This window comes from Grus americana, chromosome 14, assembly GCF_028858705.1.
Source record: "Grus americana isolate bGruAme1 chromosome 14, bGruAme1.mat, whole genome shotgun sequence".
NCBI classification, from domain to species: Eukaryota; Metazoa; Chordata; class Aves; order Gruiformes; family Gruidae; genus Grus; species Grus americana.
The window spans coordinates 1554581-1581267 of NC_072865.1; the positions used below are offsets into that span (position 1 = coordinate 1554581).

A 26687-nucleotide genomic window follows, 5' to 3' on the forward strand; every position below is an offset into this window, starting at 1 on the left:
CAGGCTGCCCTTCCCCAGCGCCCCACTGGCACCCTTCAACTTTCATTCAGAGGGCTGAAAGACATAAGCAGGACAAAAATAGTCAGCCCTGCCAGTGCTGAGCGTGTGGGGCTGGAGGCACCAGGGTGTTCCCAAGGACGGGTCCCCAGAGGAGGCCCCAGGGCAGGGATGGGCAGGACGCGTGAACACTGCAGCGCCGGGTCTGGCCTCCCCCAGCAGCCTCCCACCTCCCCCAGGTCCACGCATGCCCATCTCCTCCACGCTGGTGGGACGCACGCGACCGGCGCAAGGAGGACGATGAGCAGTTTGTGGGGTCAGGCCTCCCATCAGTTCATGTCAAGGCTGCTGCTAGCTGTGAGTGGTTTTTTTTATGTATTTATCTCCCATCAGCTTCCTGACAGGCTGTTTCGGGGGGGGGGGGGGAAATGGCCAGAAAGAGGGCAAATGGTGCTGGGGAGACTTCAGCTCTGCAGCTGTGCTGAGTCCCAGCAAGAGCCCTGGGGGACACGGGGTGGTGGGTGCCCACGGAATGGAGCGGAGGGGCAGCCTGTTTGCCGTCATCCCCTGCCTGCACAGAAGCAGTCCCAGTCTGTGGACAGAAATGGCTTTGCAGCTAGAGAGGGAAAAGGCTGGGAAGAACACCCGACCCGAGCTGGCAGCAGGGTTTAACCCCTTCCTCCAGGCAGGCAGAGGTCCTGGGAGGCCCTCCAGGCAATGGGGGAGGCAGGCTGGATTAAATCCTTGTCTTTCACCTGGGCTGGAGTCCAGCCCCAAAATAGTAGTCCAAAAACAAGATCACATGAGAGGAAAAAAATAGCAAGGCAAAGGATTATCCATACTTCCTTGTCCTATGTGGGTGCAGAGCAGCAGCCTGCACTGCCAGCCACGGTGCCACTTCGGTCCCCTGTGCCCACCGGCCGATGCCAGCTTTTGCCTGGGATCTGGCACAGCCCCGATGCCTGCGCCCATCTGAGGGACGCTGCCTTCCTCTGGAGCCACCGGTGAGTTGTGCGAGGGCGTGCGGGTGTGGGTGTGTGTCGTTCCAGGAGCTGCCTGGCCCCCGGGGAGCGGGGCGAGGGGCAGGGTGACCCCAGGCAGCTCCTGCCTGCACGGGGGCAGGTTGGTGGCATTGCCTCCCAGGTGCCCCCACGGTGCTGCTGTCCACGCTGCTGCCACCACCGCCCGGCCCCATGCACCCCAACCTGGCAGGTGAGCGTCTCCTGCAGCATCCCCCAGTGCCCCCCCGGTCATGGCATCCTGGCAGAGCCGCAGCCTTGCAGGAGCTTTACTACCCCTTCCCAGTTGGTCTGCACCGTGCGTTCCTGGTTCCTGAATGCCCTGGCCAAGTTTGCAGGCTTGGCCGGGTGTGTGTCGCTGGGGGAACAACTGGGGTTTCCTTTTCCTCTCTCCAGGCTCAGAGGCAGGGAGCTGGCAGGGAGGCAGGGGGGGACTTTCCACTTCAGTGCTGTTCCCAGCCTATACTGGGCTGAGCAGCATTTTCTGAGCCGCTCCAGCAGTACAGCTCCAAGGAGAGGGATGAAACCAAAGCCTGGGACCTGGGGGATCTCGTGGGTCTCATTTTAAACCAGACTTGCAGAAAGTTGGGGCAGCGTGTGCTGGGGCTCAGCTGCCTGCGCAGGCGCTGCCTGCATACGGCTGGGTGCCAGGCAGGCAGAAGCACCTACTGCTTCCTCCGGCAGAAAGTGGCTTTATGGTTTATTATTCACTGTGCTTCCAAACGACCCCAAGAGGTATATATTATTTATGGGACCCGCAGCCGAGGAGGCCAGTGGACGTTGGAGGCAGCAAGGTGAGGAGGTTCCTCACCTCAGGCAGGAGCAGGAGCCAGCCATCAAAAGCCATCTCAAGAGCCTGGGAAATAACACGAGCGTCGGCTGCAACGGGAGCCCAGGCAGGGCTGAGCTGGGAGGGCAGGAGGAGGCAGAGCTGGCTGCGAAGGCGGTGACCCCCATCCCTGCCAGCTCTCGGTGCAGACCAGCATGGCAGCAGGGACCTGGGACCACTGTGGCACCATCGGCATCTGGGCTGTGGCCAAGGCGCTTCTCAGCGCAGAGACTTTCTGCTCGTCTCTCCAGTGACCAGCGCAGGAGCCTGCTGCTGAAGCGAGTGCTTGCTCTGCGTTTGTGCGGCGCTGCCGACTGTTGGCTCCGTCCCGGGGACGGCTGCCTTCAGGACGGGCAGAAAGGACACGACACTAAATTTGGCAGGATGACGTCAGTGGCGTCCCATGCCCCACACGGCGTCAGAGCTGCCAATTCCGACCGCAACAGGGGTGTAAGGAGTCAGGCGAGTGGTGGGGAGGGCTGGGGGCGTGGGGAGGGGGCGCAGACTCCCTGCAGCTCCAAAACAAGGGGGGTGTTCCTTCATGTGAGAAGATGGACCGGTGTTTAATAATATTCCTTATATCCTAGCAACCCCCATGCCTTTCATCCAGGAAAGCTCAAGCCAAAGCCAGGGTCGCTCTTTTGTGAGATCGAGAAATGTTTGGATATATCTTTCTTATTTTTTCTATTTTCAACATGTGGCTGAAATGGCAGGAGAAAATCTTGTGTGGGGTTGTTCAAACTAAAAAGGAAAAAGGAATATTGACGTGCTAGGAAGGCCCAGCATCCCCCTGTGCTGTTGGATGCATTGGGAGCCGTCCCCACTAGCTGCTGGTAACTGCAGTCAACTAGAATATGTTTTTATCAAAACATCTGGGCTCAGTATTCTTTCAGTCCGGACTGCCCGTCCAGATATACAGGCTCCATGTGAGCCAGGCCTAAAAGCCTATTCTAAGCGAGCCTTAGATAACACAGCTTAAACACCACATCAAAGCACTCGTGGAGGCAGGCCAAGCTGTGAAGTCATCCCGTTCGCTGCTTTAATACTGCAGCCAGCTAACACGCAGCAACCCGGGGCCTCTGCATGCCGCATAGCCTACACCTTGCAAGCCCACTGCTGCACCCCATGAGCTCACCGCTGCACCCCATGAGCCTGCCGCTGGCTCCCCGGCGCAGAGCCCTGCTGCAGAGTCGCCATCGGCACCAGGCACGAGCTCCCGTGAGGCGCCTCGTCCTTGGGGAGATGGAGCCGCATTTTATCAGGCTGACAGCGCTCTCGAGAGCGCTTCGGCTTTTAAGGCCAAGCTCTCGCCAGCCCCAAGCACGGCGCCAGTGTTAACGCAGACGTGCCCGGTGCAGCCCTGCGACAGCCGCCGGCCCGAGCCCCTTCTCTCCGGCTGCCCCAAGGGAGGGCAGAGACCCCCGACCCCGCTGCCGGGGACCTGGTTTGGGCAAGGGGCTTTATTGCCTTCCTGGGGAGGGCACTGAAATACGCAGTGCTTGCCCAAACCAGCAAGGACCGCAGGGATGGGAATGAGAAAAGAGAGTAAAAGGAATACTGCTTTTTGTTGGTTTTGTTCCTCTGATCCTGCTGCGCCGCTGTTTCCTTGGCAATGGGAGGCTCAACACCAGCCCCCGCCCGCTGGGTTGACCCAGTGGTCCAGGCAGCGCAGGCAGCGCAGGCAGTGCAGGCAGCACAGGCAGCTGCCCAGAAGCAGCCGGCAGCCGCCCGCCCGCAGCAGGTGACCGGCCCCGCTCCCTTCGCGGCTGAGCGGCGCGGCGGGGGGGTGGATGCGATCGAGCATCGCCGCCCCCTTCCCCCCCCCGGCATCCTCCTGCCGCCGCTCCGGCCGCCGAGAGGCAGCTTGTCATCTTCATCTCTTTTTTTTTTTTTTTTTTTTTAATTTATTTTATCCCTTCTCTCCCCTCGCTCGACACCGGGAGGACCGGCAGGACCGCGGAGCCGGCGGTAGGTGCCGGGGCCGCTGCGGGGAGGCGGGGGGGGGGGGGGGCCGCGCAGCCCGGGGCGATGCGAGCGGCGGCGGGGCTGAGCCGGCCGGGCTGCCCACGCGTGCTCGGCGAGCCCCACGGATCCCCACAGCGTGCTCGTACACCCGCGGGGGCCGGAGCGAGGGGCCAGAGAGGGGTTTCGGGCGGGCAGAGGCGGGGGGAGAGGGGGCAGGTTCCCTCTCCAGGGACAGATTTAGGATTTCGGGGGAGCTGCTCCCCACCTGACTTGGCCAAAAACCCCAAATCCTGCAAGTGGCTGCAGACCGCTGCCCCCGGGAGAGAGGCAGGGTTCAAAAAACGGGAGTATCATTTCAAATTGCAATCTCAAAATTACTGCAAATTAACCTAAAGCTTTGGGCAGAAGCCCAGATCAGAATTTGAATTGGAACATAGAAAACATTTTAAATTGCAAAACACAGTATTTGGACCATTAAAAAAACCCCAAACAAATAGGAAGTTTGTTGAAGTGACACAGCACTATAAAATTGTTCATTTTTGATGCAAAACTAAAAAGTTTCCTTAAAAAAAAAAGTCCTTGGGCCTACTCTAGCCAGACACCCAAGTCATACTGAGAAATATTTTTTGACTTGCGTAAGATTTCGTAAGTTCAGGTCTTACTAGAAGTAATTGTGCGTAGCCAACCTCTGCTCCCTCTGACCTTTTGCTGCCCAAAGGGGTAACCGCTGAGCATCGCCGCCTCCTCCAGCTCTGGAGCCATGGCTCCCCGGGTCGTTCCAGGTCCCAGCAGCATTTGGGATGGGTGGTTTCAGCTGGGGCCATCCAAGGCAGCAGGGAGGGGTCAGGATCAGGCTGGAAAATGCTGTTTGGGGAGGTAAGAAGAAAATGAGGAAGAGCAGTGATTGAACCAGGCAAGATGGAAGCGAAGTGGGACAAATTCCTTTTGTACGACTTGCTCGGTTTCCTGGCTGGACACCCCGTGACACCCCGCTCCGTGCCTGCGCTGTTTGCACAGATGCACCCCGAGCCGGCTCAGCACCCTGTGTCAGGCACGCGCCCCTTGCCTCGCCCAGGGGCTTCGGAAGCCGAGCACTGGGTGCAACCCACAGGGCCCAGGGTGCTGCTGCCATGTGGGTGGCAAGTCCGAAGGTGCCTCGGGGGTCTCATGCATGAGCTGCTGCCCCCAGCCCTGCCCATCGCTCGGAGGCACCAGTGCCCCAGCGCACCCTGCCAGCCCCGTTAGCAGCTCTCTGGACGGCTGCTGCGGCTGTCACGGTGACAGCATCACCTTGCCAGTGCCCTGCTCCTGGGTTTGCTCCCAGCTCCTGCACACTAGCATGCCAGCATCGCTCCTGTCCCCACTGGCTCCCAGACCCAACGCACCGGCTGGGAGATGGGCTGCTAACGATGGCAACAGGGAGCCCAGGCACCTCTCAACCCTTGCGGCAATCGCTTGGAGAGTGCGTGAGACGTACGGGAAGATCTGCACAAACAGGGGTCTAAAGTTTAATCGGTTCCTAAGGGCAGGACTGGGCTCGGTGGCGATAAGGCAGCACAATGACCAATTGTTCTCCCTGCAACACCGGGCCAGCCCCACTTCCTCCAGCCGCTGCAGCGGCCGCTCCGAGCACTCAGGATGTGCAGGAACACGCACTTTGGATTAGAGAGACTTTGGGTCCACCAAGGTCTCCAGCCAGACCCAGAGCTTTGCAAGCCCTTTGGATAAACTTTCCTTCCCAGCTCCACCCCAGCCCAGGGGATAGACTTTCCCTCCCCAGCTCCCCAAATGACTTTGGCCTTCCTCCCACTCCTGAGACCTTGATCTTCCTCCCAACCACGGCAGCTCATCATGCAGCTGGCTACAGCTCCTTCCATTTTATTCCCCGTCAGCTGCAAGGCTTGGCTCCTGCCTGCTGCTCCTCAAGCCGAAGCCCTGCGGTGCCCAGGACCCCTGTCCTCCAGCACAGGGTTGATGGGGAGCTGTTCCGTCCCCGTGTCTGCTTTGTCAGGGGTTTCCCCTTGGCTAAAGGGCACGAACAAGCCAAGACGCTGAGGGAGGTGGAAGGGGAGCGGCAGGGACGGGTGGCCCCGGGGAGCAGTGGGGGCTCGGCCGTGCACAGCACCTGCGCCCACCCAGCTGGGGCAATTAGAGCTTGCAGCAATTTGTCTTTATATTCGGCATCTTTGGTTTGGCTTAGATAGCAGTTAGCAGCTCAGAGCATAGCTGTAATGAGGAGTTAGGGCTAAGTCACAAGGCCCGTAAGGATAATAGCTGCGGCGGTTTTATTTCAGTCTCTCTCCTCTTATTTCAGTGTGCTTCCAATGATGCACTCATAGACAAGACCAAAACCAGAATTTCAGGCACCTTCATAAACATTTGTTTTCTTTTTTTGACACCAAGTCAAAAATTAAAAAAAAACAACAGAACTCAGCACTGAGAAAGGACCTTTCCCACTTCTCTGCACTCCCAGCTTTTCCTCCCCACCGGGGCTGCAGCTACCTCTTGCAGGGAAAATTCCTGGGGTCCTTTTGGAAGCGCGACTGCCCCTTCCCTGCAGAAATCAGCCTCCTTTCAGCTGGGCGCAGTTTTCACCAGCTCCTAGGTGCTGGATGTGGTCCTTAATTAGCTCAGGAACCCAACCAAACCACAAATGCTTCCATCCATTGCTCAGCCAGCCCACGTTTGCGTGAGCCACAGTCTGGGGGAGGAGGCACGAAGAAGGATTTTTAGGAGACATTGCAATCCTGAACCGCAAGCACACACATTTCAACAGGAAATAAGCCTAGCTTTAGGGTACCAATTAGAGAAAGAAAGTTGTAACTTTTCAATGAGGAAGCAATCAGTGATTTTTATTTTAATGGTGTAATAATTGCTAGCTGGTGATTGAGTCAGTCTGGATCTCGTGCTGCCTGTGGATCCCAGGCTGGCGGCGGGAGGCTCTGCCTTTGCAGTGCCGTGTCTACTCGGGGCACCCACGACCACCCTCAGGACAAGGTTTGCTGCGGGTGCTGCTCGGGAGGGTGCCGTGGCAGCCGCACACCCCCTCAGCATCCCGTGCAGTAAACCCCCTCACCTGCGCTGCACCACCCTCCCCTCGGCTCTGCACACCCATGGGGACGGGGGGGTTATTTCTTACTCACTTTGTCGGCACTGGTCAGTCCTGGCTCTTCCCCTTGAGTCTTTTTTTGTCTGCAAATATTTGCCTCAATTTGCCAGAGCCCATCCGTTTTCAGGCGCTTGGCAAAGGCTTCGAAGACTGGCGTGTGCCTGAGGAGGGTGACCGGTGGTGCGCGCATCCTGGGGGGCAGCTGTAACGTCCCATGTCCCGTGTCCCGTGTCCCATGCCCCACAGGCTCCAGCCAAGACTGCTGCCAGGCTGTGGCTGCCATCTGGCAGCGTGCTCAGTTACATGGGAGAGACCCCCTTGGGGCCAGCTGGGGATCCGCGTGCACTGGGGATGCAGGTTCCGCACGGCAACAGCCCCTGCCCATCACTCCCAGCCCTCCTAATAAATGTCTGATGATGATTTAGGTGGAGGAGGAGGGGTGAAGAGGCACTTTCTCCATCACCCACAGCTTCAAAATGAACTGCAAGCACTCCTTTAAAAGAGACAGATAAACCATGCGCTTTTTTTTTCCCCACCTTAACAGAACAGTGGACTCACGCACACTGGTACAATTCAGATAGCCTTTCCTAAGCCCAAATTTCTTGAGCTTCTGACCCTCAAACACTCCTTGGACTTGCCAATTCCCAAATGCCTCGTGTCACCTGCAGCAGCAGCAGCAGCAGCAGCAAACGCCACCCACTGCCATTGCAAACCTCTGCTGCGCTCGGGGTGCCGGGGATGGCAGAGCCCCGGACTTGTGTCTGGGAAGGGGACGGTTGTCACCCCCCTGGGAGCAGCAGAGCACAAGCAGCTCCGTCAGCAGGAGCACGGCACAGAGGAGCGGTGCAGGGTGCAGGGTGCAGGGTGCAGGGTGCAGGGTGCAGGGCACGGCTGGTTGCAGCCATATCCCTGCACGCTGCTGCAGGGCTGCTGGCTGGCGGGTGAGGGGGCTGCGGAAATAAATGCATGGGAGCACACGCATATTACAGAAACTCCGATTAGCTTTTGGCTTCTGCTTAGCAGGAAATAAGATTATCAAACGAGAGCTGCTGCCTCGCGGAGCCTGGCGCCGTTTCAGTGTGCAATCTATCACGAGAGGCTGTGGGAGCGGGGAAGAGCTGCAGGACGGCGCAGGGAAGGTGGCTGGCGATGCCCTGACCCCTGGCAGCCCTGGAGATCCTGGGGCAACTCCCATCAGAGTGGGGGTGTCAGCCTCACCCTGTATTGTTTAAACACCAGTTTGGGGTAATTGCACAGTGACCTCTGAAAATACAGCTGGGTCTGCCTTCATCTAGCTTCTCAGCTGCAGGAGCAGCACCTTCCTCTCCAGAGCCGCAGGAATGCCAGGTGCAGGGATGCCACGTGCATTCACCCATTGCCTTAAACAACCCGCTTTGATCCTTAATTCCAACACCCCCAGAATCACAGGAGTTTAGAGGAGCTGGATGTACCCATCTCTAAATTGGGGTTCAGAAATAAGAGGTTGCAAGAAACAGCGGGGAAAGATGAGCATTAACAACCAAACCTATCACCAGCTACAGATAAATTCCCCGAAGGCAAAGCCTGCCCATCACCGGGATCCCTCCAAGCACAGCCTGCCCCAGCGCAGGCGCAGCCCGCAGGGAGAGTCCCGGCCACCAGGAATTTGCAATCGGAGTAGTCCCAAGGGACACATTCTCCACCTTTCCCAAGCGGGGTGCCAGCAGAAAGCCAGCGGTGAGGGGCAGCGGGCATGGCCCCGAGCACGGGCAGAGCTGCAGGGTGGAGGTTCGGGGCTTTTCTGCCAGACAGCCCCAGACCTGAACGTTTTCAGATGAACCACCAGAAACACGCTGAAAAGCGACACATGCTGGGGGATATTCACCCGTGCAGCTGAGAGAGACCGCAGCCAGGGCCTCGAGACACACGTTAGCACTTGCATGGTATCCTACAAACCCTCTCAGTAAACATTCCCCAAAAGAGAATACATATTCCAGGGAGGTGCCCGGTGAAGCCTGTCCTGACCCTCGCAGGCTGCTCTGGCACGGCTGGCCCTGGGCACCGCTGCATCGCCCCTTGAACACGGTGGGCAATGACTGGTGATGGGGGGGGCGTTTATAGAAATCCTGTCATACATTTTCTGCCACTGCAGAACTGTAAGAGATTATCGTTTGGGCTGGAGGCCTGGCTGGGTTTGTCTTTCAAATGGTTCACAATAGAAATGCCTTTGCAGAAGAATTTGTTGAAAACCAGTTCAGCGAGAGGGACTACTGCTTTGTCAGGGTATCTCTGCCCTGGCACGTTGCGTGGCCCTCGTGAATGCAGTAATCCTCCCTCGCTCTCCCCATTCGTTAAAGAAGAAAGATGCCTGACTCAGTATTTCTCAGTAATGGCAGTTACTATTTTTTGCCTTGTTTCCAACACCAGTGTCTGTTGTTTTAATGCTGTTGGAGAACAAAAGCAGATGCTGGGTCCTTGCAGAGCAGTTGCAGAAGCAATCAGTGACTTGCAGATTTTACATACTCTAAGTGCCGTAAGGTGTTTGACACGGCGGGGTGGCACTGCCCTCCCGAGGGACGGGGACTCGCGCTTCGTGCCTGGGTGGGAGGCAGCAAAGGATTTAAACCAGGGGAGGAGGCAGAGGCAGCTCTGCAGGGTACCCAGCATCACAAGGTAACAAAACTCTGGCCGCTGCAAGCCCTTCTTTTCTTTCTAAAAGCTTGCTCACACTCAAAGTAAAACAGCATAACAAAAAAGCTTCATCTTTCCCAGCTGCTAAACATGATGGATAAAGGCTAACACAGGCCCTCAAAGAGCGCCATGGCTAATATTTATAAATTGCTTTGAAGAATAGCTAATACACAGCCAGTCCTAAATATTATTCTATTAACCCCAGCACAGCATCTTAACATGCATCCGTGGTCCAGCTTAAAGCCTAACCTTTGTTTTAATAAGGTAACAAACCCCACTCTTCGGGGTCTTAACCTACTCAAAAGTGAATTCAGAAAAGCCCCCTTTCCCCTCCTGTTTGTGCTTTCCCAAACTCCCAGGTCTGACCCTTCCCAGGATGAGACAGAGGCACTTTAAGAGGAATGAAATCACGCCGGAACACTGCATCCTCCAGAGTGGTGCCAGCGGGGAAAGAAAGATAAAAATGAGAGGGAAGCAGAGAGGGAAAACAGCGATTAAAGTGATCCGGTGACCAAAATAACGCTGCACGCAGGGTCATTTACTGATGTGAAAAAGGCAGCTATCCAGAAAGTTGGAAACCTGAGGAGCAGAGAAGGAGATCCATCACACAGGGCGAGAGAGCCTGGAGCTCCCGGTGGCCGCGGGGCCACGGCTCCACCGTCCCCTACCGGGTACCGGGCTGTAAAGCACAGGGCACTAATTACTGTCACTGAGCAATTACCAAATGCTGCGTAACGCTCGGCTGGAAAAATCACGCAAAGCTGCTCCGACCTGCTCCCTCGCACAGCCCCCCTGCAGCTGCAGAGCCCCCTCCTGGGGTGCCTGCTGCCTGCGTACCCCCTTACTAGGGTGCGTTCCCCCTTACTGGGGTGCCTGCTGCCCCTGCATCCCAAACCCGCTCCCTTGCCCAGGGAAAGCCCATGGAGCGAGCAGGCTGCCTGGGGATGGACCGAGCAGACATCTCATAGGCAGCATGTCCAAGTCCGAGGCATCTGAGCCTGACAGCTAACCCTGAGAACAAAGATTAGAAAAAAAGGCAGAAAAGGGCTTTCTGCATGAAGCGTTTTGCAGGGTGCAGGAGCCAGGCTGGCTGCTGTGCCCAGGGTACCAGCCCCAGCCCTGGCCCCGTGCCACCGACACATAGGGTGACATCCAAAACCCTTTTGTCCCCTTCAGACTCATTTCTGGAGTGGCGTTGTCCTGTCCGAGTCATCCTCCCAAAGTTTTGCACTTTACCCACAACGGTCTAGACACACAGTTCATAAATGACTCATGACTTGCTTGTGCTCACAAAGTCTGTCCTTACTCCTGGCTCTTTAGATCTGCGCTTCAAGAGTCGAAGTCCGGGCATCAGCCTTGACCTCAGATCTTTTTTCCCCACGTCTCTGGAGTTAGTAAATCCTCCTGTCCCACCTCCAGATGAGCCCTGCCAGCACTCGCCTGTGCAGGGACCTTATTTCTGCAGACAGTCTGAGCTCGCCGTCGGTGCCTCCTAGAGCAGCTCTCACCACTGCCCTTTGCAAGCCACCACCACAGCCCATGGCTGGGCGGCTTCTCCTCCAGAGATGTCCTCAGGCATCCCCAGCACTGCTCAGGGACAAGCTCCTGGTGCCCAGCACTGCCCATGCCCTTCCTCGTCAAGCTCACACCTCCTCTTCCTCCTCCACCCCTGTGTCCCCTCTGCACAGACAGGGTGGCAGGGCCGAGCACAATCTCCCCCTGGCACTGCCAGACAGTGCTCCTGTACCCCGCCAGGGCCCTGCGAGGGGCACCGACCCCCCCAAGGTGGAGCCAGCCCCCGCCACGGCCCACACAAGGTGCACGGTCACCCTTACGGGTGCAGCTCCCACCCAGAATCCCCAGCCCAGGGTCTGCAGGCAGGCAGGGAGCTTGCCCAGCCCCTAAGCCAACCTTTGGGGCACGGTCACCCTCACTTGCCCAGGGCGGCCCCCGAATCGCACGCTGCGCCTGTCCGGTCTGTGTTTGGGTCACAGAGAACCAGAGCGGGAGCCCTGAGCCAGTTATTTCACTCTCATCCCAAGCGCTGCCCGGGCGGACAGGAGGGGGAGATCTTTACCGTGACAAACCCAGCCTGTGCAGCAGCAGAGGAACTCCAGAGCCAAGCTGTGCACTCATACCAGAGACACTCTGCATGCCGTACGGCCCCCTGAAAATTATGCCGATCACTGGAGCTCCGTGCTGGACGACCTGGCTGCTTTCTGCACGCCTCCCCTGCCACACGCTGCGTGGGAAGGTCACAGACACGCGGCCGTGCGCACAGGTGACCTTCTGCATCCCTGCACATCCAAGCAGAAGATGGACCACCCTGCCCCCCTCCACGCGTTTCCAACCCCCCCGCAGACCTTGCGCAGGGCCGTTCCCGTAGCCTGGCAGCTCCCCAAAGCTGCCCTGCCTTTCACCCACTCCGATTATTTTTTTCCCCAGAGAAGTCACTGGCTAATTCTCTAACAGCTGCACATCCTCACAGGGCATGTTTATGAAATACAGAAGAATACTACTCAATTGGGTACATTTTCCACTGGAATTTCCATCTCCCTTTACACTTGAGTTTCAATTGCAGGTCAAATCTTGGACATAAAATACAAGTATTTCACATCAAGTGAAACACCCTCCCTTCCCCTTCCTTAATACTCCCTTTGCTGCAGAGCGTTCTAAAAAGCTTCCGCCCGATGGGAAGAGTTTACTAACTCCTAAACTGTCACCGGGGGTTTTGCAGCTGACACCTAACCCAGTGCGGATGCGATCCTCTGTGGGTGCACGTGCGTGGGTGCACATGCATGGGTGCACGTGCGTGGGTGCCACCCAAACCCCAGCGAGAGGTGCAGGCAGTTGGATGCTCAGTTACTCCCTGGGGACCCTGCACCCCAGCGCAGGGGCTGAACGTGTGGGCTCCTGAGGAAGGAAAAGATAAAAACCCATTGGGGTTGTGGCCACGGCATCCCTGTCCCCAAACCGTGGAGCTGGCACAGGGTGGTTCAGTCCCATCGCCCGAGCCCGGCTGCATCCATCGCCCCTGTCCAGGCTGCTGCTGCGTGCCCGGGGCTGCTGAGAGGGGCTGCCCAGCTGGGGCTTTGCCTCGGGGCTCGCTGACCGGCTCCTGCTGACCGGGGTGGGCAGCTGGCAGCATCACACGTTTTGGGGATGTTATTGTGTGCGAGCGCAGTTTGGATCAGCCCTTTTCTGCCCACGTAGCGCTGGGAATAGGGGATGTTTGTGCCCTAAGACCAGCCAGGTTTCAAAGGGGAAAGCTGCATGTACTGGGGTGCATTTATGTAATTTTTAAAACTTTGTCCAAGCTAGGCCAAGCGTCTCATGAATTGCACTGGGATGGAGACGCTCCATAAACATGTAAAACATTAACATCAGCATCCAAAGTCCCCACAAGACCCGTGTCCCTGCAGCCTGCTCCTGGCACTCTGGTTATCGCGGGGCTCTGAACAGCCCCCGTGCCCCGGCACTGTCGTGGTGCCGCTGGGATGGCAACGCTCGCATCCCATGGGAGCTGCCAGGTTGCCTTTTTTGCCTCCGAGTTTTTTGGTTTAGTTTGGGGTTTTTTCCACTTAGATAATCCGGGGCATCTTTCTGCCGCCTGTCATCACTAGCATCCTCAGCTGCATCCCTGTGGGCCAGCCTGACCCCACAGCCTTCCCCTAAACCAGCTGTGGAAACACTGGGCACGACAAACATCCCCGTGTCTCTAGACCGCCCGCTCGGGAGCTGGAAATAAACAGCGTGGGTGTCACCTCCACTCTGCAAAGCGCTCTGCTACAGCAGCTGAGCTTCACCGAGTAGTTAAAATTGCAGACTTCTCTCCTCCGACGTGCTTTTTATGGTGGTTTGTTGTTTACGGAGATGAGAAAGGGTAGAAGAGCCTTCAAAAAAAAAAAATCCCCTTGCCTCTGAGGGTACTGTTATGGAAACGCGTGGCAGCGTCCGAGGCAGGGCACTGTTTTCCTTGGAGCGGTGCAGGAGCGGCTGCCTGCTCCTGCCTGCTGACACACAGCCTGCGGTCGTGCTGCCTTCTTCACCAATGTCACGGCAAGGACCAAATTGGTGCCCACCTCTTCACAGACGCAGGTGCCTCGGCATACCCCTGTCTGGGACAGCAGGGACCAGAATTAGGGCTGAATCTTCTACCAAGGTCTGGCACGTCCCGGCAGGTGATTCACGCTCCTTCCTGGGCTGGAAATGGGGATGACAGAGGGACAGCCCCGAGTCCGTGGGCCTCCAGAGCCACCCACTGCCTTCAACTGAGAGCCCCCCAATTTCTGCCTCAGGTTCACAGGTCAAAGCAGCGACTTGTCTGGCTCTACAGACAGCAAGAGGTGGAGATGCACAGCTGCTCTCACTAGTTTACTCCAGTGGCAAGTTACCCATGGCTAATTATTCTGGGGGTTTTTGCTGACTGTCTCATCTGCACTTAACAAGGTTCAGCTTTGAGCTTGCCTTGCACTGATCTTCCATTTGAAACTCTCCTTGCATGCTCTTATGCACTGCAGTTTCACACTGTAAGGCGGTTTCTCCAGCCCTAAAGTCATGCAGATAAGAAAATTATTATTTATTGGAGGCTTTTCCTGGTAATAGCAATTATTATCTCAATCTTTTGTTGCACTGTTAAGTTATTAAGCAACAGTGCGCACAGGAAAACACAGCCCAAGCGATTTATTCAGGCAGCTCAGAGAAAAGAAAAAAACCCAGGCATTAGCATCCATTGCTACTAAATGCTAAATTTAAAATAAGATATGGAGCAGTAGAATTAAGAACAGAATTCTTCCAGCCAGTTTTTCTTAGAACTTAACAAGACAAGCTATATAGTCCTTATACAACTGTTTCAGAATGAACATCATTAACTCCCTGCACATTTTCAGCACAGTAAATCACTGCTGAGCTTATGGTGAACCCAGAAACCAAGTGATTTTCCTTGGAACAAGCAAGACTGAGACTATGCTGGAGGAAGTTTGATTTCTGAGTGATGATACGTCTACTGATGGTTAACCACGAGGAGGGATGTGGGGTTTCACTTGGCCTGGAGATGAAACCCTCAGTTCCAGCATCCTCTGCTTCTTTGGGGAAGGACATGGTATAAAGTCTGAACCCAAACTCAAATCCCAGTTTTGAAGCCTGAGCCAGCCCTTGATTGAGCTTGGCCACCTTCAGCGGGCCAGCTGCAGGAAGTGTTGCGTCTGACACCACGTGGAAATTCCTGCTTTTCGCTCCTAATTCGAGCCTCATGCCTTATTAGCAACAGCGCACTGAGATTTCGGACCCGTCTGAGTGCTGAGAGACTGGCGAGGGCTCGAGGCTGACGGAGGGTGAGCAAGAGGAGCAGTGACCAGGCACGGCCCTGCAACGGGGCCACCTGCACGGAGGTTTGGCCGGGGGTGGGACCAGGGGGCTTGGACGGGACGTGGCGCAACGGGAGAACCACATCAGCCCCTTGGCGTAAGAGCATTGCGTAGAGTGGAATTTTGGGGCTAAATCTGCCGTGTGGCGTCAGCCGCTGGTTTTAGCGGGCAGAGGTGGCCTGCAAACAGCGCAGCTCCTCGCCGCAAGCAGCCACGCGTCTCCCATAGCGAAACGCTCCAAGAGGCAGAGAGAAGGGAGGAGAACTGGAGAAAAGCACCCGTAACCAGGGCAGGAAAACAAAAGCTGTGAGAAGCCTGCCTGTGGCCAGGAGCAGCAGCGGCCGGCGCTGCCGTCTGACTGTCCGTCCATCCGTCCGTGGGCACGCGGGGCAGGAGCCGGCGGGCGCGGGGCAGCCACACCTGCAGCGTGAGCCCAGACAGCCTGGGCGCTCCCGCTTTGTGGTCTGACATTTTGCCCGGTGTCCTGCATGGACACCGGGGGCGGGTGGCGGGGGAGGACGGTGACGTTTGCAAGCCGGGTGAAGTGGTCACCCAGCCCAACTTCCCTGCCTGCCGGGAACCAGGCAGCGGGTCCTGAGCAGGGTGTGGATGAGGTTCCTGCTGCAGGGACCCTCCGGCCCGGGGGCTGCCGAGCAGGAGCCGAGGGGGGAGATGCCACTTTACGCCTCCCATCGCCACGCTGGGGCACGCCGAGTGCCCCCTGCCCAGAAAAGTTTCCTGTGTCGCCAAAAAACATTTCAACCTGCAACAAGCAATTAGTTTTTACAGCATCCCTTGTGGTTTCCACTCCCTCCAGACACTTTTCCCCTGGGAAGCAAAACACACGCAGACCCACGGAGGAGAGGTGCTCACCACCCTGCAATTAAACACCTGCTGCCCGGTGGCAAATGCCCAAAACCAAGGTACCTGCGCTCGTCGCGTCCTCCCTGCGTCCCCAGCAGCCCAGAGCCATCCTCCTTGGGTGCCAGAGACGAGACCACGAGAACTGTGTAACTCATGGCACATGTTAGTGGCTGCTCCCGGCTGTTCCCACGTGTCGGCACGTCTCGGTCCACACGAGCAAGGCGCCGGGAGGCAGCACTGCGGTGAAGCACGGGAGAAGGGAGGAAGCTTTGCGTTGGTCTCAGCATGAGCCTGCGAGGGGGAAAGGGCACTTGTAAAGGCAGGCAGCACGCACCCGTCTCCTGGAGGGAAGGGGAAGCCCTCGGCATTACTCCGCTAATTGCCTTTTGTAATTAGGATGCCCGTTGCAGTGCTAGTGGGGCAGCAGTGCCAGAGGTGCCCACAGCGAATCCCCTGGGATGGGGGAGCGAACGGCGGGTGCAGCTGGGCCCTGGGCTGCTCCCGGCTGTCACCTCCGGCCAGCGCCGGCACAGCGGCCACGGCCACGGCTCTGGGCCACGGTCCTTGCTCAGACCCTGGTCCCCGGGGAAGAGCTGCCGCTCCAGTGAAAAGCATCCGCCTGCCCTGGACAGACCGGCCTCGCCACTGAACGCTCCGAAGGGTTCTTTAAAATAACGATGATTTCTCTGCCCTGGGAGGGAGGGAGCAGCCAGGTGCCGGGCAGGGCAGCAGCCGCCACCCCGGGCTCCCCCCGACAATCGGGCAATTGCATCATCCCTCACCGCAAAGCCCAAAGGTGTCCCCTTGGACGCTCTGGGTGCAACACATCTTCCGCCCCATCCTTCGCTGGAGAGACTGAGCTTTTGCGATTCTCTGTCCGGTGTGTTTTTTCCACACAGCAGGTCCCACGCATCTGGCTTGCTCTGGGAGTCGGTGCTTAAATCCCCCACATGAGGCAACGGGCTTTGCTTCTGCGGCCAGCGTTGCTCATGTACGTGTCCATGATCTTGGTCTGAACCCAGACAGGACACACGGGGCAAGACCCTCCTGGCAAAGCTCCTGCTCTTGGGCTGGATCATCTCCTGGAGCTGGAACTGTAATTAAGTTAATCACCAGATTGCAAAAGAGTGTGGGTGGGGAGGTGGGAGAGGCTGGAAGATAATTAGAAAGCGGATCATCACCTAGTTTTCCTGTCTCCCCACGGATGCCACCAGTTTGGTGTGATGTTGCACTGGACATCCCAGCCTAAAGAAGCCGCTGGGGTGTCCCATCCTCAAAGCCACGCAGAAATCACGCCTGGTTTTGAAGCAAAACGTCCAGCTCTTGGCAGGCTCAGCCGGGCTCTGCGCAGGGACGTCCTCACCCCCGTGCTTCTGCCCCCGAGACACACACACGTCCCCTCTGCTGTGCCGAAAGATGAGACCGGACCTAAACCAGGGCTGGGATGGCGTAAAATGGGCAAACCCAGCCTCAGCGGCCTCGTGTCTGTCAGCACGGTACGGAGGCAGCCTCGGGCTGGGCAGGGCTCCTCGCCGGGGTCGGGGTGCTGCCACAGCGTCCGTCAGGGTCTGCCGAGGTGCGGGGGGAGCTGGGGAAGGGGACCTGCCCCCCAAACACGCTTCCCGAGGGCTGGCACTGGCCTGGCGGTACAGGGATTCCCCGAGGGCAGCCCGAGTGCTACAGGATTTTCTCTCTTCACCTGGAGCCAGGCGCCCTTCTCTAGTACCGTCAGGTATTTTTAAACACCGGCTGCCTTCGGGGGAGCGAAGGGACGGGTTAGCCCCTGCCGCAGTTCGGAAGCGAGAACCCCCTGTCCCTTCCTCCTGGGCAGGATGCAAGCGTTTCTTAACCTGTCTTTACCGCGGTGCTCCAGGTGGTTATCATCAGCCTTTTTTTGGCAAAGAACTCACTCTTGCCATTCCTGATACTCAGTAAATTGCTAAAAGTTTCACATTTACACTCCTATTTGTTTTACCTAACACAAATCCAGCGTGACCTAACTGGAATGAGTGACTGTGTTTTCTGGTGGAGAGCAGGACATGATGACAGCAGGCATTAGTTAAATGAATTTCTATAGTTTTGGTCACGCTTTATACCACATATTCCACCTACAAAGCGTAAAACCTGACCGATAAATATTTCATTAAGCAGTTAATCATATTGCTAGAGATAAAAATCACCTTGCCATAAACACTGACTAGAAACAAGCCAATGCTTTCTGCTGACAAACACAAAATGATCTATTGCATATTTATCATATGCTTTGCCTAATCATTTATTAAGTCCTTCTAAGAGGATCCGTAGTCCAAGGAATTCAAGCCGTGCCTCGCGCTGCCAGCCCTTCGAAGGGAAGGCAGCCCTTGCAGGCAGGCTGCCGCTGCTGACCACAGAGCCGCTGTGCTGCAGCTCCTGGAGCAACCAGGGCACGAGGAGAGCGCTTGCTGATCTCTAATCCTTTCCTGCGTGAGGAAATCCATCCCACGCCATGGATCTCTAAAACTTATGATGAATAAAATCCCTGTTTTTCTGGGAGATGTTTACTCTGCACGCTCGGGCAGTTCTCAGATCGCCCCAAAGCCGAACCTCAGCGGTGCTAAGCACGGTGTGCTTCAGGAACCCCTCGGGACAGGCAATGGAGGGAGGAGAGCCAGAGCCTGAGTTCCTTAAAAATCTTCTACCTGTTGTAACTGCTTTCCATTCCCATACGTAGCGTCTGAACTGCCTGGGAAGCGACTGCTCTGTCCCGGTGGCTGCAGCCAGAAGCGGGAATGGGAAATGAGCCCATCAGGAGGCGATGCTGCCTGATCACAGCTGAGTCACTCACCCTGGAATAAATATCATTTCTGCTTTAATGGAGAAAATAATAACACTTTCCAAAGTGAAACCAAGTGCAGTGTTTCCACTGAACTCACCAGAGCCCAATTCAGGAGACACTGACCTCATTAACCGAAGTCCGACAAAACCTTAAAAGACTCCTGGGTTTCGCTGGCTTCTTGCCCGGTCAGAGTTTTCTGTACGATCTTTATCTGATCATCTAAATGACAATTGTTATTAGCTGCAGTTTTCATCAACGTGTCCACACTTGTTCTGAAAGGGTGCTTGACAGAGACTATCCACAACATTTCTTTCCCATCCTATAGAAAGCATTGTATCCAAAGCCAAGGACAACGTTAACGTATTTGAGTCAAGCTCCATTCCTGTTTTAACCCGTGGTAGGTGAGATATTTCTGGTTTCCTCCGTGTAGTAGCCAGGTATTTTATACTTAAGGAAAAAAAAAAAAAACCCAGGCTCACCGTAGCTGGTCACCTCACAGCTTCAGGGACAACTTGTGGGACAGAGGCAGAATTTGGGCATCGGAGGTTGCGACGAAGCTGTGCTGATGATCCAGCATGCTGAGCCGCACACACCACGCTGGGGTCCACCGGCCTCTCGTGCAACGTGCTTTCGTGAGCACACACGAACATACCCTTGAGGCCACAAACAGCCTGGTCTGAGTGTGGGGGCAATCCCCCAAGTTGCCCAAGTCTCACCCACATCGCTTTTGTAATGCGAGCAAAGGGGAGACCAGTGCTGTCCAGTGAAGTCTGCACTGATTTTAAAACGGGAAGGAAAAAGGACCTCACTCCTTTTCCACGGCCCCCAGCATGGACTGTTACTTCAGAGCTCACACAGAGTTCGCTCGTTATTGGCAACATAACCGGTCCTCGATGTTCAGATTCAGATGCTTGCAGAGTTTGGGATTTCACATCAAAGCCACTGGTTTGGCTGCTGCAGCAGCAGCGGTCGGTGATAAAGTTTGGAACCAAACCCAAACTTCTCAGAATTTCACAGCTATTCCGTTCCCGTGCCGGGCTCATCTGTCCTCGCTGCTGCAAGGAGCATGCACGCTGCAGTGCTCCGGCCACCAAAGTTCAGCAGGACTCGGTTAAAATTAATGTTCAGGTTTAACTCTCCTGTTAAGTCCTTTTTTTCTTCAGAAAGCTATTTCTGATCTTGTGCAACACAGCACGGGAAAGCTCGGGGAGTGAAGCGGATGACCATGTTACGCAGGTGTGGGAGGAAAGAGGAGAGCCAGGAACCCAGCTGGTCTTGGACGAACACGCTCCAACTCAGGCTCCAGCTTACTCTCCTGGTGCGACCAGCCGTGTCAGCTGCTCGGCAGCAGCCGTCCCCCTCTTACAGCAATCTCCTCTTGGAATATTTTCCTTTCTCCATGGGCACCAAATAACCGCTGGAGCGTGGTGTCTCTCAGCTTAGCATCTTGGAGAGAGTTTTCTGTTCCGCTTTGAGCTATTTAATCATTTTGTTGGGCTTCTACCCAAAATAATAAGGCCCTTTATGTTGTCTTTGGGTCAGGTTCTCTCTCTCACTCATGCTTTTTAATTCCCATAAAATCCTAACGTGTTCCTGCCAAAAGTATAATAGTAGGGCCATGAGTGGTGGTGTGTGTAGAGTACCGACTCCACGGTCATAAAAGTATGAGAACAGCAATAGTATTTAGCAAGGAGAGACAATGGGAGTGGAAAATAATGTTCATATGTTCATTCAGCTTCTCTTGTGGAGTCAAAGGCAGCTGGTGAGCACTGAACGTGTTCTAAAATTAGCAAAAAAACTTGAAGGAAACATGTGAAAATGAAATGCTCTGTTAAAGCTATCTGTGGATGCCCTTGAATGCGCAGACCTTCAAGTGACCAAGGGGACCATCCCAGCCGGCCCCTCGCTCACGCTGCCTGCAGCCCAAGTTTGCCGAGATCCTCATCTGAGGATCTTTAGGCTTTGGGATATTTGTTTCTCACTTCTATCCATCATCAACCCAGGAGACTTCTGAGTGCCTTTTACCCTCAGACGAAGGCTCAAGAAAAGCTTTAGTTCCAGTAAATTACACAACACCACTGATTTTGATTAACGCTCAGTAAAGCACCAAAGCCTCATGTACCACGCTGAACGACTCGAAGGCTTTTGTTCAGAGAAAGCCTGGCAGACAGTTGGCGTTAAACACTGAACTACTAGAAGTATGATCTCTTGACAGAAAAATAAATGTTGGGACCAGACACTCTGAGAAGTACCTAATTTCAGCTGCCTGACAACTGCGTTAAAAAAGGATTTCGAAGCTATACTTAGCTAGTCCATCAGCTGCCTTGGAAAGCCACCAGGACCATAAAGTTCCTCCTGAGCTCTCGTGGGTTGCTTCATCGCCTCATCGCAGGATACCGGCGTTAGCCCATGTTATCGCTTGCAGAAAGTACTCAAAACTCCTCAAAACCTGGTTTGTGCCATGGGGGATCTGTGAAACTCGGCAACTTCCAAACGCGCAGAGTCTGAACGCACCGGCGCCGAGACGGACACGGCTTTTGTGCGGTACAGGAGCAAGGGCATCAGCAGAGGCGGTTGTAAAACTTGGTTGGACTCCCTGGGAAAAAGTTGATACTTTGGGCTTTGCAAATAGCTCCAGAGCAAAAGCGAGCTTTGGGGAGATGTGCAGCATGGGCAGAAACTGGCCTGGAGATGGTTTTCAAACCCAGATAAGAACCAAACCAGCCCCCAGTGCAAAGCAGCATGCAGCTGAGGAAGCAGTGGGCTGATGAAGTAACACTTGGTAGGCGTTGGTCCAGAAAACGTGACTTACCAAACCAGATCAAAATGGTTCCAGAGAAAAGGCAGTGAGGAAAAGTTTAAAATAGTATGTCCCTGCATTTCGACTCCGTGTTCAGCTGTTGTATTAGCAATCTAATACCTCCATCTGCAGCAAAACAGACTGACGGTCAGGAGGAGAGAGAAGCTGTTGTGAACCAACAGCTACCAGGAGGAACCGGGGCCTGGGATGACAGGGAATGTTTTTTTCCTTTATGGCTGTGTTTTCCTCTCCTAGGAAATCTCTTTGTTCTGCTAGAGCCCCCAAGGGGCCATGTCTGAGAGAAAGGGATGAAGCCTACGGACTAAGCGAAGCTGGTGAAATGGCTGGCTGTGTTGCAGCGGTAGCGATGAAGTCTTTCTTTCCAAGGTTCAGCTTTTAGCAGTCCAACTTCCATACACTTTTATCTTCTGCAGGCTTTTGGGATCCGCCTGAAGGAATAGCTTCCCCTCCTTGCAGCTGCATTTGCAAATTTACATACTTAAGAGCTTACAGCCAAATGTTTAGAGATGATATGTATACGTGTGTGTGTGCGCGCGGGTATGTTGCCAAGAGTTGCAATCCGTACTATCTCCCAGGTCACTCTTTAAGCCCCACGGCAAACTCACGCAGTATGATACTGGGTCCATCCTAATGTATCAGAAGCACAACTCCATGCTAAATAGACATTTTTACAATCTATAAATATATATAAACAGTAACTATATAATACTTCCCATAATAAAGCTATGGGAATACCTCACAATTAATTTCCTATATCTGGATTTATACCATGCCCTGTCTTTTGCTGTTCATAAATCCACTTCTCTACAAGCACTGCAGAACTTTGTATATGAAAGACAGCCTATTCATGGGAGATTTTAAATGCGGTTTCTAGGCCAGAAACATTCAGATAAATGTGAATATACCTGGAACGCGCGCGGGACTCACACCCGCCACGGCACCTCCGGATCCCACGGCCACGGCTGCAATGGCAGTTCTCACCCTCCAACATTCACAGCGTCTTTCTCTTAGCAGTCTGATGATGCTTTCAGGTTTTGGCACAGCGTCTGCTTAAACATGGGTCATGACCACACAGTGTATTGCAAAGTGAGGTTTCAATACATCTCCGTGCATTTCCCCAGTCCCCCGGGAGAGCAGGGGAGCCCCAGGGGAAGGAGCACTCTCATGACACGGTGTGTGTTGCTCCGGGGCGGCTGGTAGTGCCCCATGCCCACTTACACCCTTCTGCATCAGCCAGAGCTTTGCCTTTCCCTTTTCACCACTTTTATTGAGATGCAAAGGTGCACAATCATGGTAGAATCTAGACTCAAAGTTCCTTTTTTCCATATGCTATCAATCCCCTGCTAACCGCCCAGGCGGTGAAAGCTCCTCTCCCACAATATCTAACTTTTGTTCTGATCTTCAGCAGGCGTGCGCCTTGCCAGGTAAGATGCAGAGTGCCAAGGTATGAAGCAATATTTGCTATCTGGCATGCAGTACGTGTTGCAATACCTAGTCATAATTGCGTTTGAAAGTTATAATAGTGGAGAGAGTTATTAACCTGGGCTCCCTTCCTGCCTCTTGTGGGTTTCAATCAGACGCTGAGTGTTTTTCAAACTATTTTTTTTGAGTGTATAATTTTAGTACGTACGTCAATAGAAAGCAGAAAGAAAACAGAATTTACTATGATAAAATTAAAAGGAAAGAGTCCCTACCGCCCAGCTGCACCCAGCGAGGAGACCACCACCACCCCCCCACCTCCCACGCTGGAGCAGCATCACCTTTCGGGCTGTGTCGCTGCCAGAGGTGTGAATCGCCTGCCCCGCAGCCAGCCCGGGTACCGGCCGGGGACCACCGGGCTCCCTCCCCTCCCTTTAAAAGCCTGGCAGCAGCAGCGTGTGCCAAGCACTCGGTGCCGCCGCTCCTGCCATACCCCACCGCATCTCTTGCAGCCCGGGCGCCGGGAGAGGCTGAGAGATGGCCGAAGGGGAAATCACGACCTTCACCGCCCTGACCGAAAAGTTCAACCTTCCCCTGGGGAACTACAAGAAACCCAAACTCCTGTACTGCAGCAACGGGGGCCACTTCCTCCGGATCCTCCCAGACGGCAAAGTGGATGGGACCAGGGACCGAAGCGACCAGCACAGTAAGCAAACCCGACGGGGCTTCTTGGCACTCCTCCGTGCTCCTATGATTTTATCAGCCAGGAAGGGGGGAGCTGGGGAAGACGGGCTCTATATCGAGCTCTCTGTCCTCCTGGTGGCAACACACCTCCCAGGAGTCAGCACACGCGCCACACACACCTAAAGCCTGTACGCAGAGCCTGGGCAGGCACAGTATGTACGCTATTTCACATCTGCAGAAGCGTTACAGCTGAAACTGGTCATCAGCTTAATCGCAGGCAGGCAGACCATGCAGGACCGAAGTGCTAATTGCAGCACGGCTGGCTTATGCGGCAAGCTGGCAGCTGGGAAAAAAGGCTCAGGAGCAGCCTCACATCCTACACGCACACAGACGCAGCCACCACACGTTAGTCCATGGTATCTTTGCATTTGCTCCGGGTTAAAAGATTCAGCACAACAGTGGGGCTGCGCGAGCGCGGTGTTCCCAGCAGCGCGCTGCCGCTGTGCGTCTGCCTACGTGAAGTCGTCAGCCGGAGCAGGAGGTCGGGCCCAGCTTCCTCTGCGCGCAGGACGGATTTTAGTGTATGTTCTGCACACGGTGTCCCTTTGCCTTTGGGGAACTTCCCTCTCCCCTTATGCAGCAAATTAAATTCTTGCAGGATGCAAAAGCCCAACAGAGGCAAGAGTCAGGTGAGAGAGAGTTATTTTGGGACGTACAGCTTTAGAAATGCACTCATGTTACCATTCACTTTTTTCCTGAAAAAAGTATGGCTTATTGTATGCTGAAACAGTTACGATACATTTTACGTGCATCCGTGTGTCACAGATTTAACGGGCCATCTGCCTCCAGAGTGTCCTCCCGCCCGTCCCCGTTCCCTGCCCGGTGATGCCGACAGCTCCAGCCCATGGGACGTGGGGACCTGCTGCTGGGATGAACTGGCCACGCAGATGCCAACACTTGTCCTCCCACTTGCACATCCCACTGCCTCTCTAGGAGCACATTCGTGCTCCATCATTGGCATCAAATTCACTCTAGGAAGCTGGCAGGACTCGCTTGCCAAAAAGTGCCGGTTTTGTAGATGCTACTATAAAGTGCTGCGGACTATCTGACATAGGGAAACCTTAATATAAAAAATATCGATGATATTATTCTGTAGATCAAGGAAAGGTGCGTGTTTGTCCTGCTCAGTAGCTGTCCATGTCACCAAAGGCATCAAGAGCTCTTTCCCTGCCAGCAACTCACACGACAGCAGCCAAGCTGCGGTGCTGAAGCTCTCTTGCTTTGGCCAAGCCATGCAAAGCTGTTAGCCGAGAGCTGAATATCTGTTAGCTGAGAGGTGAATATCTGTTAGCTGAGAGGTGAATATCTGTTAGCTGAGAGGTGAATATCTGTTAGCTGACAGCTGAATATCTGGCCCTGACACCAAGCCCCTTGCCCTCGACAGCTCTCCCTGCTCAGCCCAGCCAGGCTGTCAGCAGCGGGGCTGTGCAGAGCAACCCCCCCACCCCGGCAAACCACTCAGACAAAAGAGAAAACGGCTCTGTAAGGACAAAGACACAAAATCTAAGGAATCGGTTGGGAAGTTTTAAGCTTTTAGGGCTCTTGCACTTCCAAAATGCTTAAGAGGATTTTTTAAACCGATGCCCGAGGAGAGCCGGACCAGCAGCGCAGCAAAAGGTCCCCGCAGGGCTCTGCAGGCAGCGGGGCTGAGCTCTTCCCCACCGCCGCACACCGGAGCTCTCGGTTCTCAGCAGAAACCTCTGGGCACACCATGTCCTGCACATTTACTGGAATATCCCTGGGACCTGCCAGGCTCCTATCTGGTTAGAAAGAAGGGCTGGGAGGAGCCAAGTCTGCCTTACAAATTCTAAGAAAAGCACTTTTATTTTCTTTAAACCACAAGTGTACATGTGGTTTTCCCCCCCCAAACTTAACCTTTCTTCTTGTTATTGTTGTTCTAATGAAAGGCAGTTTATAGCAGAGTTATAATTATAAGCACTGTTTCCCCACCACTCGCACAGCACACAGCCGTGCTGGGGGACGGGAGAGGATGAGCTCACCAAGGCTGGATAAACACAGCGCAGGGCAGGCAGCCTCCAGCCTGGAATAAACCGGGCACTAACCCTTCTCAAATCCCGTGCACGAGGCAGATGAGGACGCTGACCCCCAAGGATCCACAGAAGACAGGACCTAGCTCACAGGACCCACGAGCCGGCAGCTGCAGAGGCCGTACAAGCCACGTTGTGCCAGAGCTGAGATTTGCTGGACTCAGAAGGGGGATGCAGAGATGCCCGTGCGCCCTGGGGAGCTCAGCACGGGTCTGCAGAGCCAGCAGCAAGGTGGCATCTCCTGGGACATGGGGTGCTAACAAGGACACGAGTATCCAGCCCCTGCACCCCAGCCTGGAGCCCACCGTCTCATGGCATGGGTGCTGCCACACAGCCCAGCGTTCTTCCCCCCGGCACCCTGGAATGAGCATTTCCCCTCTGTCCACCGGTCCCCACAGCTGCACCATGCACACAGGCAGCGAGCGCAGGCAGCGAGTGCAGGCAGCACCCCTGCACGTGGCACACGTTGCACCCCGGCACGCTCGCACCTTGGCGGCTGCTGGCGCGGGGCTGCGTGTTTGGAAACCTGTGCCAGAAAGGAACCTCCTGTAAATGATTTCGTAAACGTGGATATCCAAACGTACAAATATTTACAGAGGAAACTCCTGGAAGGGCTGCGTGCCAGCGGAGCAGCCCTGTCGGCGAGGTACCCTGCCTCTGAGCACCGACAGCTGCCACGGTCCTGCCCCTGCCAAACGCCAGCACTGCTCAGCACCGCTCAGCACCACTCCCCGGCGCACGAGGGGAGCAGCCCGGACCGTGACCTGCGCTGTGGCATACTGCTTACACGGTTGGGACAAGCACTGGCCAGCGCGGAGCAAGTCAGATCCATATGGGAAACCTGGAGAGAGGCCCCCGGGGAGGGACGAGGCACAGGAACGCCCGTGGCTCATCCGGGGAGCCAGCGTGCACGGCTGCGTTGGAGCCGGCATTGTGCTTTGCAAACTGCCCGTGCCCGTGTGCATTTTGTTCCAGATAAATGTCAAGAATTTGTATTTTTATCTTAAATTGCCTTGCCAGG

The 26687-nt window shown here is 55.2% G+C and overlaps 1 protein-coding gene across 5 annotated transcripts in view; it reads left to right on the forward strand.

The window, feature by feature from the left end:
• The first annotated feature begins 226 nt into the window (after positions 1-226).
• Positions 227-26687, forward strand: part of FGF1 (fibroblast growth factor 1) — a 30613-nt gene continuing 4152 nt past the window's right edge. For 2 of the 5 annotated variants that reach the window (XM_054842099.1, XM_054842102.1), the window contains exons 1-3: positions 227-354; positions 863-1001; positions 23387-23580. In XM_054842099.1, the coding sequence (XP_054698074.1) occupies positions 23412-23580 (169 nt within the window). In that variant the 5' untranslated portion in view covers positions 227-354; positions 863-1001; positions 23387-23411. Of the gene's footprint in view, positions 355-862; positions 1002-3465; positions 3587-3788; positions 3814-23386; positions 23581-26687 lie in introns of those variants that run through there. The other 3 variants (XM_054842101.1, XM_054842104.1, XM_054842100.1) reach the window with 3 other exon arrangements.